At 37.7% G+C, this 19,033-nt stretch overlaps 1 protein-coding gene across 4 annotated transcripts in view; it reads left to right on the top strand.

The window, feature by feature from the left end:
- TRIP11 (thyroid hormone receptor interactor 11) overlaps window positions 1–16,533 on the top strand; it is a 63,152-nt gene extending 46,619 nt beyond the window's left edge. For 3 of the 4 annotated variants that reach the window (XM_045448260.1, XM_045448259.1, XM_045448262.1), the window contains 5 exons: window positions 10,889–10,970; window positions 11,785–11,899; window positions 12,313–12,429; window positions 13,739–13,883; window positions 16,025–16,533. In XM_045448260.1, coding sequence (XP_045304216.1) covers window positions 10,889–10,970; window positions 11,785–11,899; window positions 12,313–12,429; window positions 13,739–13,883; window positions 16,025–16,245 — 680 coding nt within the window. In that variant the 3' untranslated portion in view covers window positions 16,246–16,533. Of the gene's footprint in view, window positions 1–10,888; window positions 10,971–11,784; window positions 11,900–12,312; window positions 12,430–12,713; window positions 13,596–13,738; window positions 13,884–16,024 lie in introns of those variants that run through there. The other variant, XM_045448261.1, reaches the window with a different exon arrangement.
- The last annotated feature ends 2,500 nt before the right edge of the window (window positions 16,534–19,033 follow it).

Here is a 19,033-nt window from a genome sequence, read left to right as displayed (position 1 = left end):
CACGTAATTAAAGGAATTAAGTACCTCAGAATGTTTTATTAATGTAAAATAGAAATTAGAAATAGGCAAAATTAGGAGGAGATGGCACAGCAGAAAGAGACACTGCCGGCTGACAGAAACAGCGACTCGGCCACTAAGGAGGCAGGCAGGCAGGAACGACCGAAGCACGGCTACCAAAGGACGAGCCAAGCCAAAGGAAGTTGTCCTAAATCTAACGACAGACAGCAGATGAGAGATTTTTAGGAACATAAAAGACAGGAAGCTACATGATGTGAGGTCGTTGTCCTCAAGATAATGATTTCTGAGGCAAATCACTGCCCAACTGAAAGTCCTGTGTCTGCTCTGTTGAACTTGGCCAGCCTTGGAGCTCTAAATCTCATAGGGGGCGGGGCTGGGCAGCCAGGAAACAATTAAAGATTGAGCATCATGAACATTTTATGTAACATATACTCTGTCACATTTAGTCTTCTCTTATTTACTCTTCACAAGCAATTGTAAAGTAGGTGATACGAGTTCCATTTTATAAGTCAAAGGAACTGAGATTTGAACCCTTAAACTCTGATCTTTTTGCCCTTGACCAAAGCTCATATCTTTCCATGTTACTTTATTTTGTCCTGTCAGGAAGATGGTTATTTATAGTTTGACTTCTATTTTGTTCTGTATATCTCTGTCTCCTTTAAAGATAGGGCAGCATCCTCTATATTGTGGCCTACGTGTCGAAAAGATCGCTCCTATGGGAAGGCCATATTTATTGGGAAAATGCCAGAGCAACTGTAGCATTATCTGAAGACATACGGCCAACCCAGAGAGGACACACTGGGTACCCCAAGGATTGGCCAGAGAACTGACAGCTTAGGGTAGCGCTGGACTAATGGAAGTGAAAAAGCAGTATTCTAAGCCAACTCATTGGTCTGGGACATGCCAGTGCTGTATGGTATGCTGCTATGTAATATTTAAGGCCACATCCTCTTTTAGGTATCTACCTGAGTCATTTCCAGCAGATGATGGTAAGATTAAAGATTTTGTGTCTTACTGTAGTTGCTAAATAGTATGAGTCCCTGTGCTACTTAGGACTTGTTCAGACACTCACTTAAACTCCCAGTAGTAGAATATATCAGGTTCAGATTATATCTGACAAAAGCTTGGGTGGCCTCAGTCCCTACTGATGTAAAAAGTTACAGTTACCATGCAGTCATGCAGTGTGAATGTGTAGGAACTTTGGACTCATTTTGTGTGGAGTAAATATTAGCTTCAGGAAAGCTCTGGTTATGCTTGAGGTCAGGCAGGTATTTGAGAGGTCAGGCAGGAGGCCAGTGTTGCACAGACGGGAAGGGGAGTGAAGAGACAGTTCTGTTGTGTCTTTAAATCATTCTCGCCATTTACATTCTTGCCTCTTCTTAACAGTCTGTTTTCTTTTATTACCTCAGTGCTTAATATTGCTTTTCTATCTGTAAACACAAATGTGATTTTATTTTCTCAAAGCTGCACTCTTGATTTGATAATATAAATAAGACCTTGATTGGCTTGGTTGTTTCAAAAGAATCACTGTATATTTTCTTTCATAGATCATTAAGTACTTTAAATGTTGATTGATGTTGTAATACTGTACTTTATTTTTAACACAAAACTTGGCCAGACAGCGAAAATATTTGCCAGGAGAAACAATTTTGAAAAAGACAGATTGACTTTTGTTGCAAGAAAGTACATAGAGACTTGAATTGTAGAAGCAAAGCATTGTTTTATTTCTAAACGTCTGTAGACTGATGATTAGTTGATACGCAGTTTCAACATGTAAACAATATTGGGAAACTCACCTTAAAAGTGGTATTTTCTTCAGAATGCTTGGTTATGTTCTTGCTACCAGAGATGAGATGATTCATTCTGGTCAAACGTATGAAAAGGGAGCTATTACGTATAACACCAGTATGAAAGCAGTAGGTCTTTGATGATTTCAGTCGTTCTTAGAGTCACAACTGTTAGTGCTAGGTACTTGCAACAGTAGGTTTAGGTTCCGGGTATTTGCAGGCCTTGTGTGAAATGTATGAAGGTGCCTTATCAGGCATTAAGTAATTAATGAGAACCGACGACTTGGCTTCATGTTAGATGCTGTGTGAGATGCTAGGTAGGATCCTTTCTTCCAAGGAGTTTAGTTAAGTAACATGTAGCGTAGATACAGAATAGGTTCACAGAGTAAGACAGTGATGTGCTGCAGTGGTCATAAAAGAGTGTGTATTTTCTTCTCTAAGAATCTCATTGAGGGTCAAGGGCATTCTGTGGAGGAAAGGATCTTGAGGAGAGCCCTAAACTAGTAGTAGGGTTTCACCCCCAAAATGTAAGAACGTGTCTCTCCCTTGCCCTCCTAGTGTGACCCCTTTCTCCATAAAATAACATTGAAAGGAAACCCTATGATCCCCTAGGTGCTATATTTTCATAGAGAATGTTGGCTGGTAGAAGATCTATTGCTTTCCTTCTTTCTATAAATTGTTCTTTCAGCATTTTACCTGCAAGTGTTTTTGTTCAATACAGTTCCAAAGACTTACTTTGCACACCATCCTGTATTCCTGACTTTCAAACTTACGACACTGGTCCTCTGTGAAGCAAATAGGACGACAGTGTCTTTCATTCACTGTTCTGAACTGATCAGCGTTCAGAATTTCTGTGGAATTGTCAGACACGGGGAAGTGTGCACCTGGGGAAACCTAGACTACAGCTGAACTATTAAAAGATCTGTGATCTTGCTGTATTTATGGCCAGATTTGACATTTTCCTTCTTTCACTTCTTGTTCTCCACCTTCATCCTTGAGGTCAGTTCCTGCTTAAATGAAAAGATGGGATAAAATTGAAGTAGAAAGCACAGAATAGTTCTTGTTTTGATAAGTTATTCAGAAGGATGGTGAATGTTACGATACATGAAGAAAAAGAAGTTTTCATAAGCAATACAAATTTAGATTCTAGAGTTGGAAATATCTTTTGGTATGTCTGCCTGTCTATGGCTGCGCCTTAAAGGACCCCATAACTAAGTTTGTTTTGTTGGTGTGTGTTTTTTTAAAACTATCTTTTAGAGCACTTTTAGGTTTACAACAAAATCGAGAGGGAGGTATAGGCATTTCCCATGTAACCGTTTTCCTTCCATTATCAACATCACTCACCGGAACGGTACTTTTTGGGTTTATACACCAAGGATGAACCTACAGTGGCACGTCATGATCACCCAAAGTCCTCAGTTTACCTTAAGGTTTACTCCCGGTGTTATGTATTCTATGTGTTATATATTCTAAGGGTTTGGGCAGATGTCTAATGAATTACATCATGATAGTGTCAGAGGATTTGCGCTGCCTTAAAAGTCCTCTGTGCTCTCCACCTGTTCGTCTCTTTCCCCCTCCCTCTACCCTCACCTCTGGAAACCGCTGATCTTCTTACTGCCTCCATAGTTTTTGCCTTTTCCAGAACATTATATAATTGGAAGCAGACAGTATGTAGCCCTTTCGGATTAGCTTCTTTCACTTAGTAATATGCATTTAAAGTTCCACCGTGTCTTTTCATAGTTTGAGAGCTCATTTCTTTTTAGCGCTGAATGATATTCCATTGTCTGGATGCACTACGGTTTATTTATCCACTCACCCACTGAATGAAGGACATCTTGGTTGTTTCCAAGTTTTAGCCATTATGAATAAAGATGCTATAAAGTTACGAGCGCAGGATTTTGTGTGGATGTAAGTTTTCAGCTCCTTTGTGTAAATACTGAGGAGTGTGGTTGCTGCAGCGTATGGTAAGAGCATGTTTAGTTTTGTAAGAAAGCGCCAGACTCTTGCAGAGTGGCCTCACCACTTTGCATCCCCGCCTCCTGCTCACTGGCGCCTGCTGTTGTCAGGGTTGCAGCATTTGGCCATTCTGATAGTGTGTGGTGATACCGTGTTATTTTCATTTGCATTTCCCTGAAGACGAATAATGTGGAACATCTTTTCATACGTTTATTTACCATCTATACATCTTCTTTGGTGAGGTTGTCAAGGGTTTTGGTTCACTTAAAAAATTTTTTAGGAAATTTTGGTGACTGCTTTTTTAAAAATGTATAAGTTGAGAATGGAAAATTACAGTGTGCAGTTGTGTTTTTTTTTTTTGAAGGAAATCTAAAAGAATGTATAAAATGAGTCCCAATAAACCTACTGTAATATGAAGCATAAAAATAGGTTTTAAAGCTACAAATATAAAAGAGATTTAAAATGTTTTTCATGGAACTACCTTTATGGTACTAGATGGTAGAGTTTTTTATTTTAAATAAAGACATTCCGTTTTCCAGGACATGATTTATACAAGAAAACATATAATGTCCTGTTGAACATAGGCCAAATACATTCCCAGACGCTTTGTTACCCAAACCTTTTGAGGGATTTCTTTATAGATGTTTTTGGCAGAAGTGGTGATTTTAGAGGAAACATATAAGAAATACCAGATGCAGTTTTCTGAATTGCCATAAATGGTTAAAAAATTATTTGTGATGATATAAACATCTGGGGGTATACTAGACAATGCCAAGATTTTAGTTAAGAAAAAAGTTAGTATCAATTAGGTAAATAAGCCCTTTTAAACTTAATGGTCATATTTTTAAATGTGTGTTTTATTAATTCTTCTAAGTACAAAGGGAAAAGTATATTGTGTAGAGATGAGAATGTTTTGAGTTAATGTGTTTTGTGTATTTTCCCTCATATGGATGGGGTAATTCAGAACATAAATCATGTATTCTTTTTTGTCCTGTGTTCTGGTCTTCCCAGATCCTCTCCCTTCCTAGAGAAAAATGAATCAGTCTCGCATTTACTTCTCAAAAATTCATTGTTTCCTGCTGTGTACCTGGCACCAGGATAGGCACTGGAGAGAGAAAGACAGGGGACTGGTACTTTCAGGAGGCTTATAGTCAGCCACGGAGGGGAAGGTTGCATGTAATCACAAATAGGCAACAGATTTCAAAAGGAAGGAACAATTCATACTACTTGATGATGGTAATGTTGGAAGGGTGGAGAAGGTACAGTGTACCGGACCTCACCTGAGTGACTAATAGGTACAGCCAAGCAGGCAGGAAGCTGGGGAAGAGCGTTCTGGACAGAGGGAGGAATTCATATATCTGAAACTGGCTGAAGATCTGGTGACCGGTAATGACCAAAGGGAAGGCGGAGGTGGAAGTGGGTAGTTAATGTGGAGAAATGAAACTGTAATTGTGGATCACAAACACAACTTATAAACTGGGGGCCAAGTCATAATCACGTGAAAGCGCAAAGGGGACCAAGGAGAGACAGTGTTGAATCGGAGAGTTCCTCACGGAGGCTCCACCCGACTGTCGCCACGCAGGCATGTAGGCCCAGCGCTGCCAAATCTCCGGCTCCTTCAAGAGACACTGGAAATGCAGACTTTTGTGTGAAATATTCCAGTTTTCTATGTGACACTGAATTTAAAACAACCTGTGTGGGCTGAAAAAGCATTTTTGGGGGCCAGATTGAGTCAGTGCTCATTTGCAACAGGGAACTTTCAGAACCGAGTTGAGGCTCAGTCTGCCGCTTAGCCTTTTGTCATTGTTTTCTATAGTGATGATGATACTCAGTAAGTGGCAACATTATTATAATGACTTTACTTTTCTCTGACAAAATTGCGGCCCTTTCTTTTGGGATTTGGCTAGTCTGTGTGAACCTTTTAAAATGAAAATATGTAACTTGATTCACGGTATTGTCTTTTGAAAAACTTTTGTTTCGATATGGAAAAATGCAGTACAAATTACTTGAATTCACACTGAAGGATTGAGGAAGGGGGGTAGAGGGGGAAAATAAATTTGATCTGGTTCCATTAAAGACGTTTATATAAAAAAAATCTCTTAAATGCACATGGTAACTCCAATTTAATTGTACAAATAATCCAGGAGACCTCAATGTTGCTATTTCAGTGTAGTCCAGATTCTGATCTAGTGAAATTCAAATTAGTGAGGTTATACTGTATTAATAAAACTCTTTTCCTGTGAGTTCATTGCGAGGAAGTGGAATTTCAAAAATTACTTTTCATTCATCAGTGAGTAATTACAGTTATGGAATGAGAAAGCACTTACCATGTACTCTATCTAGACCTTAAAATTCTATCATATGGTTGAAAACAATGGAGTTAAAAGACAAAGCAGATGTAGTATGTCTCAACTTCACGTGTTAAATATAAGATTTCTTTAAAAAGTTTTCTTTGGTGTTATAAAGAAAATGATTGTATGTTAAGTTGACATTCTGTAATAAAAAGACCATCTAACTTCTAGCCTTTGCCTTAATTATATTTAATTAAATATTAAACAAAGAGGCTATGTTTCCTTATATTGAATTTCATGTATTAGATTTAAATTTATTTTTTAGGTAGTGTAGTGCAAGTAAGACACTAGACTCAGTTTATTTACCAACACACCTGTAAAGGAAATAATCTAACATTTTTTTCTTCCTTCTCTTGGCTCCTTTGCCTTGGTTCAAAAAGAGGATAAGACAAAATGGAGGCAAAATTATCAATGTTAATATAACCAAAGTGATACATTATTGGTATTGGTTAGGGGTAGGTTAAAAGATGGATTATTTTGTTATTTTAAGAAACCAGATGAATGAGTCCTAATGCTTTATATAGCACTTCACTGTTTAGAAAAGTCACATTTAATCAGTAGATTCAAAATCCTTTGAGATTAAGCATGCATATTTTACAAAATAGGCAACAAAGTCTGGCCCCGGTGACAGGACCGTGGTTCCTATCCAGGTCTTATTACAGGACCGTGATTCATATATTCTCCTGACCTTCAAGTCCTGTTCCAATCACTTTTCTCAGTCAGGTGACTGTTAAAAAGTCTGACTTGAGTCTTGTCCAAGAGAGCTAAGTCATGCAATAGCCAAATGACTTTGTAAGGAGTGTGACTTAATTTTACGATGTGCTGTGAAGATAGTATTACAGTGCAGTGTTACTCATCACAAATAAAATGTAGTTACAATGAGCCGATTTGTTGTAGTCAGTTACATTTTATGTTCAATTTTGATTGTAAATCAAGTGATGAAGACCATGGTGTCCTCTCTAGGCATTCACAGAGAAGAGGCTGTGATCTGGCAGGTTTGAGGATCTCCTATACTTAGAGTAATTCTTCCCCTAAACTAGACTAATCTCACTTGCTTTATTGCTCAACTCTCAAGTGTATCCCCCTGCCTTTTTTTTTTTATTGTTATTGTTTTCAACTTCCAAAGAATTATTTTGGCATGTTAGATTATTTCACAGGGATATTATATTTGGCTAAAAACCCATTTCTGAATAACCGTTATTTTGTCTGCCCATATAAATACAGTTCTGATTTCAAATTGTGGTTTGAATTAGTGTTCAGTTTTTGTGGAGAAATCTTCAGGATCTCTGATGGGAGGAAAATAAGGGTGCCTCGAGAAAGAGAGAAGTCCATAGGGGCCTTTGAAGTCGGTATTGCCTTTCTGTCCTAAACCTTTCCTCGTTCATATGGTTCTCCCAAGACCTCCCCCAAAATTCTGAGGGTCTTTTCCTAGACTTAAATACCAGAATACATTGAAAATACTACATGAGTTTGAACCGTTCCAGGCGTGCCTGCAAGCATATGCAGGGTTATCAATTCTGTCACATTAGTTTCGGACTAACTTAATATTCTGATGAGTTTGAGAAATTTTTACCCTATTATTTTGGCTATGAGGATGTTATGACCCTACCATTCAGAACAGAGATTTTAATCAGAATTATAACCATTCTTGATGAATTTTCATCAAGAAAATATTTTTGACTTGAACTTTATTAAGACAGATTTCTTGATCTGTTTTTTATAGAGCAAGGTTAAATTTTTCTAACTTTACTAAAATTTTAATCAGAATCAATTCTTTGCTTTGTGCATGTTACTCTGAAGATGTCTGTCGTTCAGTTTTATCTTTCTTTTGTTTTTTTAATAAGAGACGATATACTGTAGTGGTTATATCCTGGTTATGCTCCAAAGCAGTGCTATCCAATAAAAATATAATGCAAGCCACATGTATAATTTAATAATGTTTAGTAGCCAGGTGAAGTTGATTTTAGTAACATAATTTATATATCCCAGTATATCCAGAATATTATAATTTTGATATATAATCAATATAAAAAATCCTTAATTTTAGAAAAAGCTAGATAGGAGAAGGGAAATATGAGAGACGAGAAAGGTGGAGGTAAGCTTGACCTCTGGTTTTCTGCTACCTTTCCATAGTGGGGGAGAGTGAAACAGAAGACTGTGCTCATTGTTACTCTGGCTCTTGCTTTAGCTCATGAGTGGGATGGTAGATTCAGAACATTGACACGAGATTAGTTTACTTACTGTTCATAGTTGAGAATTCTATTTACATTTAGAATGCAGTGTCAGGGCCCAAAGAGTACCATGTGTTCATTGTATATATGTGCCTGTTGAGAATCCAAAATCTTTTACTGACTCAAACTTTAATAATAATCTTGTTCTCTCTCTCCCTCTCCCTCTCCCTCTCCCTCTCTCTCTCTCTCTCTCTCTCTTGTTTTAATGTCCAAGCTTAAATTCCTTACTGGTAAGACAGGAAAGGAAACGTTTGTAGTAGATTTTCCGAACACAAACTTTGCTTTTATAATATGGTTATGGCAACCATCTCTATTTTGGTAAAGTTAGCCTATTATATGAATTACATTTTGCAATTTAGATTTTTGCAATTTAGAAGGACCACAAGCCATTGCAAACAGTTAAACTGAACATTTTTGTATATGCGTTTAGTACTCTAAATCAGAACATTAGGCATTGTGCAAGGCAGAATGAAAACATAAAGCAGATGGACCTGGCCTAATCTGTAGGGTTCAGATGAAACTTTGAGGAAGTGACCCTAGGACCTTAGATATGGAGGTGCTGATGGAAAAGAGCTTTTCAAGTAGAAGAAAAAACATTGGTAGAGGTTGCATAGTTGGAATTGAGAGTCTGGAAATAAACCGTACTTTTATGATCAATTGGTTTTCAACAAGGGTGCCAAAAGAATAGTTTTTCAACATATGGTGCTGGAACAACAGGATGTCCACATGCACAAGAACAAAATCAATCCCTTACCTCACACCGTGCGTGAGAATTAACTCAACATGCATCACAGACCTGCATTTTAAAGTCACAATTATAACATTAAAAAAAAAGGGGGGGGGGGTGCCTGGGTGGCCCAGTCGGTTAAGCGTCCGGCTTCGGCTCAGGTCATGATCTCACAGTCCGTGAGTTCGGGCCCCGTGTCGGGCTCTGTGCTGACAGCTCAGAGCCTGGAGCCTGCTTCGGATTCTGTGTCTCCCTCTCTCTCTGCCCCTCTCCTGCTCATGCTCTGCCTCTCTCTGTCTCAAAAATAAGTAAAAACATTTAAAAAAAAATAAAGTCACAATTATAAAACTCTCAGAAGAAAACATAGGAGTAAATCTTTGTGATGTTAAATTAGGCATTGATTTCTTAGATGTGACTCTAAAAGCACAAATAACAAAAGAAAAAATAAATTGGACTTCATCAAAATTGACAACTCTGGTAAATAAAAGGATGCTATCAAGAAAGCAAAATGACATCCCACGGAATGGGTGAAAATATTTACAAGTTCTGTATCTGACAAGGGACTTGTATCCAGCTACTACCTGGAAAATGCAGCATAATTCAAAGAGTAGGTTTGTGGGAAGAGATCAGAGTCCAGTGTTTGGATTGGAGTGTTTCTCGATTTGAAAAGTAGAGCTCTGCTGCAAAGCAGTCACCTCTTCATTTCTTTCAGATCCAAACTTGTCATCTAACTTGGATAGGCATCTCCTTCAGCTCAAACTCTCCATTTCTCAGGTGGCAGGTATCAACACCCCATGGGCGTGGCCGAGCGTTCCTTAGTCTGGGGATCGTTGGCCCCATAGCACGGCCGGATATATGAACAGGGTACTTCTGTTGTAATTCTAGACTTTGCCTATAATACTGCTTGGATTCCAGCTGTTTCACCAAGATTTTACAGATTTTGCTTCCTTTTTAAATAAATGAGAATTATAAAGTAGTCCAGCATCCTTCTGAATTAGTCGTATAAGCTACAGTCATCTTGATTAGTGTGTTAGAACCAGTGATCTGAATTGTATTTTGCAAGTTCTGTGCCTCAGAATACTTTGTCCTAGGAGCTGCATCCGAGCCATGCTCTTAGTTGTGTTAAATACTCTTCTTAGCTCACCAGAAACCAGTCCAGCCAGGAAAATGGAAAAAGGAAAATCTAAAATTGTCCTTTCCATTTCTTCCCATTAAAGAGTGGCTCTGGAAATGTTTTATACAAGGAAGCAGTGGTGAAAAATCTCTTTTTTGCTACTAAGTTTCTGAAGAGAATGAAACCCTTTTTTTGGTTTTTAAATTTTCTATTAAACAATTGATTTGGGGGGGGGGCAGATAAACCATGTGAATTAGTGCATACTCTGGCTGCTAGGTAATTTCTATACCAGAAAGCCTAGTTTCCTGAACCAAGAAGAGATGGAACTAATTGAATGTCACTAATTAGAGTAAGTGTATGTATGCAGATTTTGCAGGAAAGATGTTCTAAACCTCATTATATATTCATCCAGGCTATTTTTTTTTTTTTTTAATTTTTTTTTTCAACGTTTATTTATTTTTGGGACAGAGAGAGACAGAGCATGAACGGGGGAGGGGCAGAGAGAGAGGGAGACACAGAATCGGAAACAGGCTCCAGGCTCTGAGCCATCAGCCCAGAGCCCGACGCGGGGCTCGAACTCACAGACCGCGAGATCGTGACCTGGCTGAAGTCGGACGCTTAACCGACTGCGCCACCCAGGCGCCCCGACATCCAGGCTATTTTAATCCGTTAACGACTCTCTTTATTCACATGTTTTAAAACAGATGAGCTCCGACAAGAAATGCTGGACGATGTACAAAAGAAATTGATGAACTTAGTCAACAGCACAGAAGGAAAAGTGGACAAGTATGCTCTGCCTATTAACTTTTATGTATTTTATGGAGATTACCTTTATGGTGAAAACAGCTTCTACATGTAGATGTTTATATGTGATTAAGTTTTTTAAAAGCCTTTTCTTGTATGGTGATGAGATGTAGGTCATTTTCATGAGGAGTCAGTAGAATAACTTCTCTTCTCTTGGTTTTTAAAGACTTCTCCCAGCTCAAATTACTTTTCTCGAAACCATATGGAAGAGTTAAAACACCACCATAATATGAAGCACTTAGAAAATAGAAAGTTTTATTCTTAATCATTCTTTTTAGTTCTCTTTAGCTGTCCTTAAATAAACATACCTTGTCTGAAACCTAGGTATATATGTAACATGTCATTAATGTTTTAAAGATTTAGATATTATTAGCAAATTTTTAATAAACGTGAGTGGGGAGGTATAAGCGTAACTGTTAAGCACAAGGAGTGTCGTCACCACTTAAGGTGGGGAGGGAGAAATCCTAAGTATCTTACAGTAGAGCCCATCTGGGGCACCGAAAGTTACTTACCTAGGCGCTGTCTCAGTTGATTGATTTATTTGTTGGAGAAAATGAGTGGGTAATAAATGATGTTTTAAAAGGTATCCATTTTTTAGGTTGTTCGAAATATTCTCCATTAGACTTGTCAAGATTTTTTTTTAAGTACTTTAAAACATTTTATCATTTAGTGTTTTTTGTAACAATTGCTTAAGTATAATTAAATATTCATATGTTTAGTGTTTATTGTTTGGGTACACTAAGTATTGGGATAAGTGTTGAGTTAGCTTGAGCTGTTTCTGCCTTTATTTTCACAGAGTCCTAATGAGAAACCTCTTCATTGGACATTTCCATACACCAAAACATCAGCGCCATGAGGTGTTACGATTAATGGGAAGCGTCCTGGGTATCAAGAGGGAGGAAATGGAGCAGGTAACCAAACAATTGGAAGTCATTCTGAATATATTCATAATTCACATGGTGGCATCATTTAAAATTATCTTCTTTACTCAATATTATGTAACTTTTCATTTTTCTCAGTAATGTGGAAATGGAACCGTTTCATACTATAGTGAAGAGGTGAATTTGTTCAATTGGTATGGTATTAGTTCCGTAACTACATCTCCTATCAGAGGGCTGAAATTTTGAGACATGGCAGTCCTCAACTTTTACTTGAGATAGTGCTTGGGATGACATTTTATTGTATTGGTAGCCTCTCTCAATAGGAAACATTTACTAGGAATTGGACTTGAAAAGCATAGTTTGCTACCATCTGAAATCATGTAAAAATAGTTTTTTCCTTTCTTGTATTGATAACATTTTTCTGTTTGAAAATAATCTTTCAGTTGCTTCATGAAGATCAGGGTGGTGTTACCAGGTGGATGACTGGATGGCTGGGAGGAGGATCCAAAAGCGTCCCCAACACACCTCTGAGACCCAATCAGCAGTCTGTGCTTAACAGTGTAAGAGCCAATTTTATTCTTGCTGAATATGAGTGGTGCAATGATTGTACATCACAGTCATTCGCAAAAACCAGATTTCTTTTTTACGTTATTTTATTATACAGACCTTTGATTTTGGAATTGTGGAAACTGAGATCTCCAGAGAGATTAGCTTAAGGATCATAAGCCAGTTTAAATAATTTTATTGCATATATGTTTCGTTTTAACTTTTTATTTATATGGTACTTTTATTTTTCAAAGTACTAAGTATTTTTTTTTCTTTGTATTTGATCATGCTGCTATAGGCACACAGCCATTTGTCTTGCTACTAAATGATGAGATTCTTAAAGACAGAGGCTATGCATGTTTGTGTCCACCTAGTCCTTGAACACTTACTACCTACCGAGCACCTGCTCTGTACCAGACTGTTCTCAGCTTGGGGGATGCACCAGCAAACCAGAAGACAAAGCACCTCCCCTCAGCAGATCTACATCTTGGCAGGAGGAGGCATTAATAAACATGAAAACATAGTGCCTACTAGTCTTCATGAATATTGATCAATTGAGTAGCTCGGGCTGCCCGGCTGGCTTAGCGCATGCAACTCTTCGTCTCAGGGTCATGGGTTTGAGCCCCACGTTGGGCATAGAGATTACTTAACTAAATAAAAACTAAAAAAATTTAAAAATAAAAACAATAAATTGAGTAGTAGCTCTGTGAATCAGAATGTGGAGTTTTCTTATTTTACTTTGTTTTTTAATAAAGAGGAAACTGATGCTAGGTGATATACCCAGAGTTGGTTGAAGATAAACAATACCCTATTTTAAATTGGATGGCATAAAGGTTGTTTTAAAGGAAAAGTCTACAACTACATTGTGTTAATCTGATAATCTTACTGGTGAGCTGCTGCTGTGTATTCATCGATTGGATGTTACTTTAGAAAAATACGACTATTTAATACTGTTTTCCATCAATATAGTGTTTCATGTCCATGTAAACAGTTATTAAAATGATGTAAGGCTTGATGTCTGAAGTGCCATCGGGTAGCTAATTATGACTGTGAGGTTGGTAACAAGTGTTTGATCAAACATTATTGATTACATTGCTAAAGATCTTAATGGATCTGTAACTAAAGCACTAGTAGTTTTATTTGTTCATATAAACAATTGTTTCACTAATTGTTCATATTACTTATAAAAAAATGATTCAGAAGGCATGATTTGTTTTTGATATTTGGAGTAGCTGGTACATTTTCTTAATTGTAGAAATATATAATATATAATACATGTAATTTATAATATCTGCCTAATTAACCCAAATACTGTTTCCTTAGTCTTTTTCAGAACTTTTTGTTAAATTTCTAGAAACAGAATCTCACCCATCTGTTCCACCACCAAAGCTTTCTGTTCATGATCTGAAACCTCTGGATTCACCAGGAAGGAGAAAGGCGGTTACAAATGTGCCAGAAAGTTTTAAAGGTAAAACCAGACACTTACTTAGTTTTTCTACAGTTTAAAAAATTGAATGTTTAATATATAATTATGGTTTATAGTGATATTAACTAAATTTTTAGTGTTTCTGAAAATGTACAGTGACTTCTCCCAACATTCCAGTAAGGCATTAGATTTTGCTTCATATATTCTTATAGCAATCTGATGCTTAATTGGCTTGGATTAGCTTAAACAATGTGGAGTATTTTTCTTTTGTATATTGCAATAATTCTTCTCTCTGCATAAGCCACTTTGAATTCTTCTTGGAAGTGCTGGTGAACTGGTAGAGAACTTGGAAGAGCTGGTGAAACCTTTGCTTGGTCACCTGTTTTTCCTTCCTACTAAGGATACTTATTGCTAAATTAGAGTTAAAAGTGTAGTTTATAGTTAAAGATTTTTTTTCCCTGTGGACATCTAAGTGTTACACTCAATAACCAAACCGTGGTATGTTAATAATATTTATAAGAGCAGTACAGTAAACTGGCTTAGACATCCAAGAATGTATTGAAAGTATTCTTATGTGTTAAACGGTCTGCCTAGAAGCAAATGGTCTGGTGGTTGTATGATCTGTATGCATAGCTTTCTATCCACTAGGTCATAAGGGTCTTATTTATATTTATATCACCTATTTTGGCATGCATGAAATTTTCTTGAAAATGAAGTATAATCCATTAGACTATAAACAGATTCTTGATTAGAAAGTCTCTCTTTTATCTGAAGTCTACATATTTTAATACAGACTAACTTGTTTGCTAGTTGGACTATAAAGGTGTGTGTTATTATACACCCAAGTTCATGTCACATCAGATACGTAAATTTGAATAAAATATTAAAGAATTTATATTCTGAAATCCAAAACAAATTGCCTTAAGTCATTTAGCTGACTGTTTCTATTTTCCTGAACTTTGATAAAAAGAGAAATGGTAAAATCTGTTTTGAGAAAAGGTTTGGCTACTAAATTTAGTGAAAAGTCATCAAGACCTTACTAAAAATGCTTTCTTCCTGCTACACTAGGTTGTAGTGTCTTCACGTGGATTCCAAAATTCATTGCGGCAAGATCTCCTGCTCCCTGCTCTGCCCCTCCCTCTCCTCCTCTTTCTTTCTCTCCTCCTCTCCACTTACCAGGCTATGTTCCCAGCTTGGTTTGGATCGATCAGAGACCAAAGCTAGTGATGTTCTGAGCTGGTATAGGGTTTGCATTTAAAGAAAAGCAAGACTGCTCTTTAATCCTGGATTCAGAAGTATGTGGCAAGGGTCAGAGCTTACTAAGGGGCACCGGAAGCTTTTCCAGAATTTGGAAAGCTGTCATTCACACGGAAGTAAAGCTTGGAGACCCAGGCTACTTGATGATAAGTTGATTTGATGAATTTGTCTTAATGCTTTCTTTGTTCTAGAGGTTACTCTTCATTTGAGTTTCCCATTGCTGAGTGGTGCTTGTCTCTTAACAGTGACGTGGTTAGCGGTCTCGGGTAACAAAGCGGAATTCTATCCACCAAGACATCAGGGCATAAACAAATACCTCTTTCCATAAAAACTAGTTTCAGCCTAAGTTTATAGAGAAATAATCTAAGGAAGAATTGTTTCAAACCTTTGAATGTTAAAAAGAGGAGGATCAGGTAACATAATGTATATCTTGTTTTTCTTTGGGTAAATTAATGTCAGATCTAATTGTTACCACTGTGGTGTCGGTGCCAGTTTTTTTCATGGCCTTCATAATTATTGGGGGAAAACAAGTTCTCAAGTCTGTCATCTTTATGGTAAGTAGTTACACAATTTGCGTGCATCGTAACATAGAAAACGCCCTCTAAAAGGCAGTTCTTAAAGGAAATGAAGTTTATCAGTTATATAAGTGGTATTTAAGTGTCAAACAACAATGTTAATGCGTTTCATAAAGTATTAGCTGTATATATAGGTATTCCTATCCCTTCCCTGTTCTTTGTCCGTTCATCTCTCTTGCTGTCTTGTCTTCTTTCACCCTCTATGTGTCGTAGACTCTGCTTAGCAGATCCAGAACCCAGCAGCGTAAGAATTAAATTTATTTGGGGGCCCAATCTAGGAACCGAGAACACATGTACACCGTTAACCAAATCACATATAGGCGACTGAACAGCTTGTGTTTTATCATGTAGATGGCACAGAATCCAGATCTGGTAGAAGAACAGATGTGAATCCATTCCTGGCTCCCCGCTCTGCGGCTGTGCCTCTTATGAACCCGGCGGGACTTGGACCTGGTGGGCCTGGGCATCTGCTCCTGAAACCCATCTCCGATGTGTTGCCCACGTTTACACCCTTGCCAGTGTCACCCGACAACAGTGCTGGAGTTGTGTTGAAAGACCTTTTAAAGCAGTAGATGATTCCCAAGCCAGAGACAAACACGTGGCACTTTAAAGAAACCATGAACACTACGTGTGTGTACTTTATCACAAAGTGGCCTTTTGGAGAAAGTCATGTAATTGTTCGCAGTTGTATATTCTCTAAACTTAATAAAAATATTCTTATTGCTTTTAGAAATTGCAGGGGTCCCAGGAGGAAGTGTTTGCTATAATACATGCTATTTTCCTTCTCTGATTTGACCTTTAATTTAAGCTAGAAACATTTTATTTTTTAATTTACAAATAATAAAAAAGATAAAGATAAAAATTTCTAGTAGCTTATATCAGCTCTTTCCTTCTTCCTATGATTTTCAAGCTCATTTAAGTTAGAGACACATGGTCTATCTTTTAAAGAAATCAAGAGACTTAGAAAAAGAAGAAGCGGCAGAAGAAAATAAGTAGCGGTTTTTCTGTAAGTGCTGAAACATATATTCATCTTGAGAGGGCTCTGTGTCGACAGGCCAGCAACACGGTTGTCCCTGGGAGATTGTAGGTGTCCTGAGGTGGAATGTGTGTTTGTTTGCTTCTATGCAATTTTATCCCAGGTGTAGATTGACGTGACCACCACTACAGTACAGAGACCAGATGGTTTCATCAGGGGTCTCTCGTGCTGCCCCGCGTTGTTTTATAATCGTGGCCACCTCCTTCCCTACGCACATCCCCTCCCAACCCCTGGCAACCACCGACCACTCTCCAGCTCTGTAACTTTGGCACGTCGGGAGGGCTGTGTAAATGTACTCCTGCGGTATGTTGTTACCTTTGACATCGGCTTTTTTCACTCCGCGCACTTCCCTTGAGACCCATCCAGGTTGTTGCCCGTATGGGTAATTTGTTCCTTTTTGACATGAGTACATACTGCGGAGATAGGATTTAGTTTTATGAGCCAAGGTATCCTCTTAAAACCGTTCCCTCACACACAGACACACAACTTTCATGTGAGTGTTAAGTCACATGGCTGCATTTAGGTACCTATAATTAGCAATATCACTAAACATGATACCTCCTGCCTCTGTCCGAGGCGTGAAGGGAGAGGTACGCAGATCCAGTAGTTTCTCCATTGTCCTCTCGCCCTCACGGTCACTGAAGGTAGTGACGTCACTGCAGCAACACCAGCACCAGGTGTTTGGAACTTAAGAGTAAGGGAGTAGGTCTTTAATTTTTTATGAACCCGTCGTAAGATTCAGTCCCTGACTTGGAACTTAATTATATCAAGACGTTCATGTTTGTGTTAGTTGTTGAAGTTGTACATTTAAAGACATTTCTTGCAAATTTTGTACATTTCAGTATGTCTTTAACATAGAAACATCTGTGTAACAAGGAAAGGTGAAAATAATACTAATCCAAATATGTAAATAGGCCTGGCTCTGGCCAGAGCTCAGTTTGATTGTTTGTAAATTTTGCTGTGATTAACTGTATACTTTGTGTACTGTATTTAGATTGGAAGATTGGAAGTCTTCGCGTACAGATGGGTAAAACTTGTTTCTCTGAAATGTGCAGGAGCTGAGACATTGCTGCTTCAGAACATCACCTGTCTCCCGAGCTAATGTATTTACACTGCCGTTCTTGATTTAGTATACTTTAAAGGAAGTTGTCGTCCAGGTTCTATGTTAGGACTGGGCGACTGCCTCTTGTACGTTTTGCCCATTATTATTTCTTATGAAATTATTACCCTTGGGTTTTATATGATCTTTCCAAAGATACTTTCACTGGCCATCTTAAATTATTTGCTGCTTGCCATTGAAGTTTCATTTCAGTGTGGAGCATCTGAAATAAAAGTTCCTAAGTTAAAAGAAAAAAAAGACACATGATCCTTCATTTTGAAGAAATAGAACATGCAAAAAAGCTTTTGTCTTTTAATTTGAAAAGGAGATGCATGGTGCATATTTAAATAACATATCATATTTTAAATGCCTTTTATGACATTTTGAGTATTTCCTTCCCTGCTCAAAACAGCCTGGCCTCCCACCCCTTGTTTAACGTAAGTTTGAAAGCTGTTATGGGTGGGTTGCATATCTAAACTTCACAGCATGACCTTACATGGCTGCTATTTAAATAAGTATGTGACCTTGTCCTCAAGCTGTAGTACCTAATGTTTCAGTTGTATCGCGGTTGAAACTATAGCTCACTGGTATGCATACTAAGTGTTTGTTGATCCAAAGCAGACTTAACTCATCGACTTTTCTGCAACGAAGTTGAGTCAGAGATGAACCATCTGCTCAAGGAATCTTCTTAGTAACCATACGATGATGAAGCATATCATTCTAATGTTAGCAAGAGGCCATTGCTAACAGTATTTTTACTGCAATATTTTAACTACAGTAGTTTTATTGTTTACTTCTCTGTAAACTTACTAGAATTTGTGGTTGAATTTTGCTTTAGCTGCCAGGCTTTCACAACATTCCTAATGGTTTTCAGCCACTATAATACGGTAGAAAAGCCATCCAGCCATTGAATTTGATTTTAATAGAGTCCTGTATCACGGTTGGTCGAGTTTCAGTCCCTGCCATTATTGATTTTTAAAAGAAAAAAGTAAAAAACCAAAGGAAATAAGACCAGAACAACAAAAACATGGAGAAGGAATGACTTTCTTAAAACTAGTGAATTCCAATTTCAGCTATCCCCTGCAAATAAAGCCTCCTGTGTATTTTAACCTTCTAATGGTTAACTGAAAGGGGGACAAAAGACTCAAAATACTTATCCAGTCAGTAGATGGAAAACAAACTATGTCTTCAGGGATAGGGAGTGATAAGAATTAGTGGGGAAGTG

The sequence above is a fragment of the Leopardus geoffroyi genome, chromosome B3, assembly GCF_018350155.1.
Source record: "Leopardus geoffroyi isolate Oge1 chromosome B3, O.geoffroyi_Oge1_pat1.0, whole genome shotgun sequence".
NCBI lineage: Eukaryota > Metazoa > Chordata > Mammalia > Carnivora > Felidae > Leopardus > Leopardus geoffroyi.
Note: the sequence above shows the minus strand (reverse complement) of the source record. Positions and strands in the feature narration are given on the sequence as shown.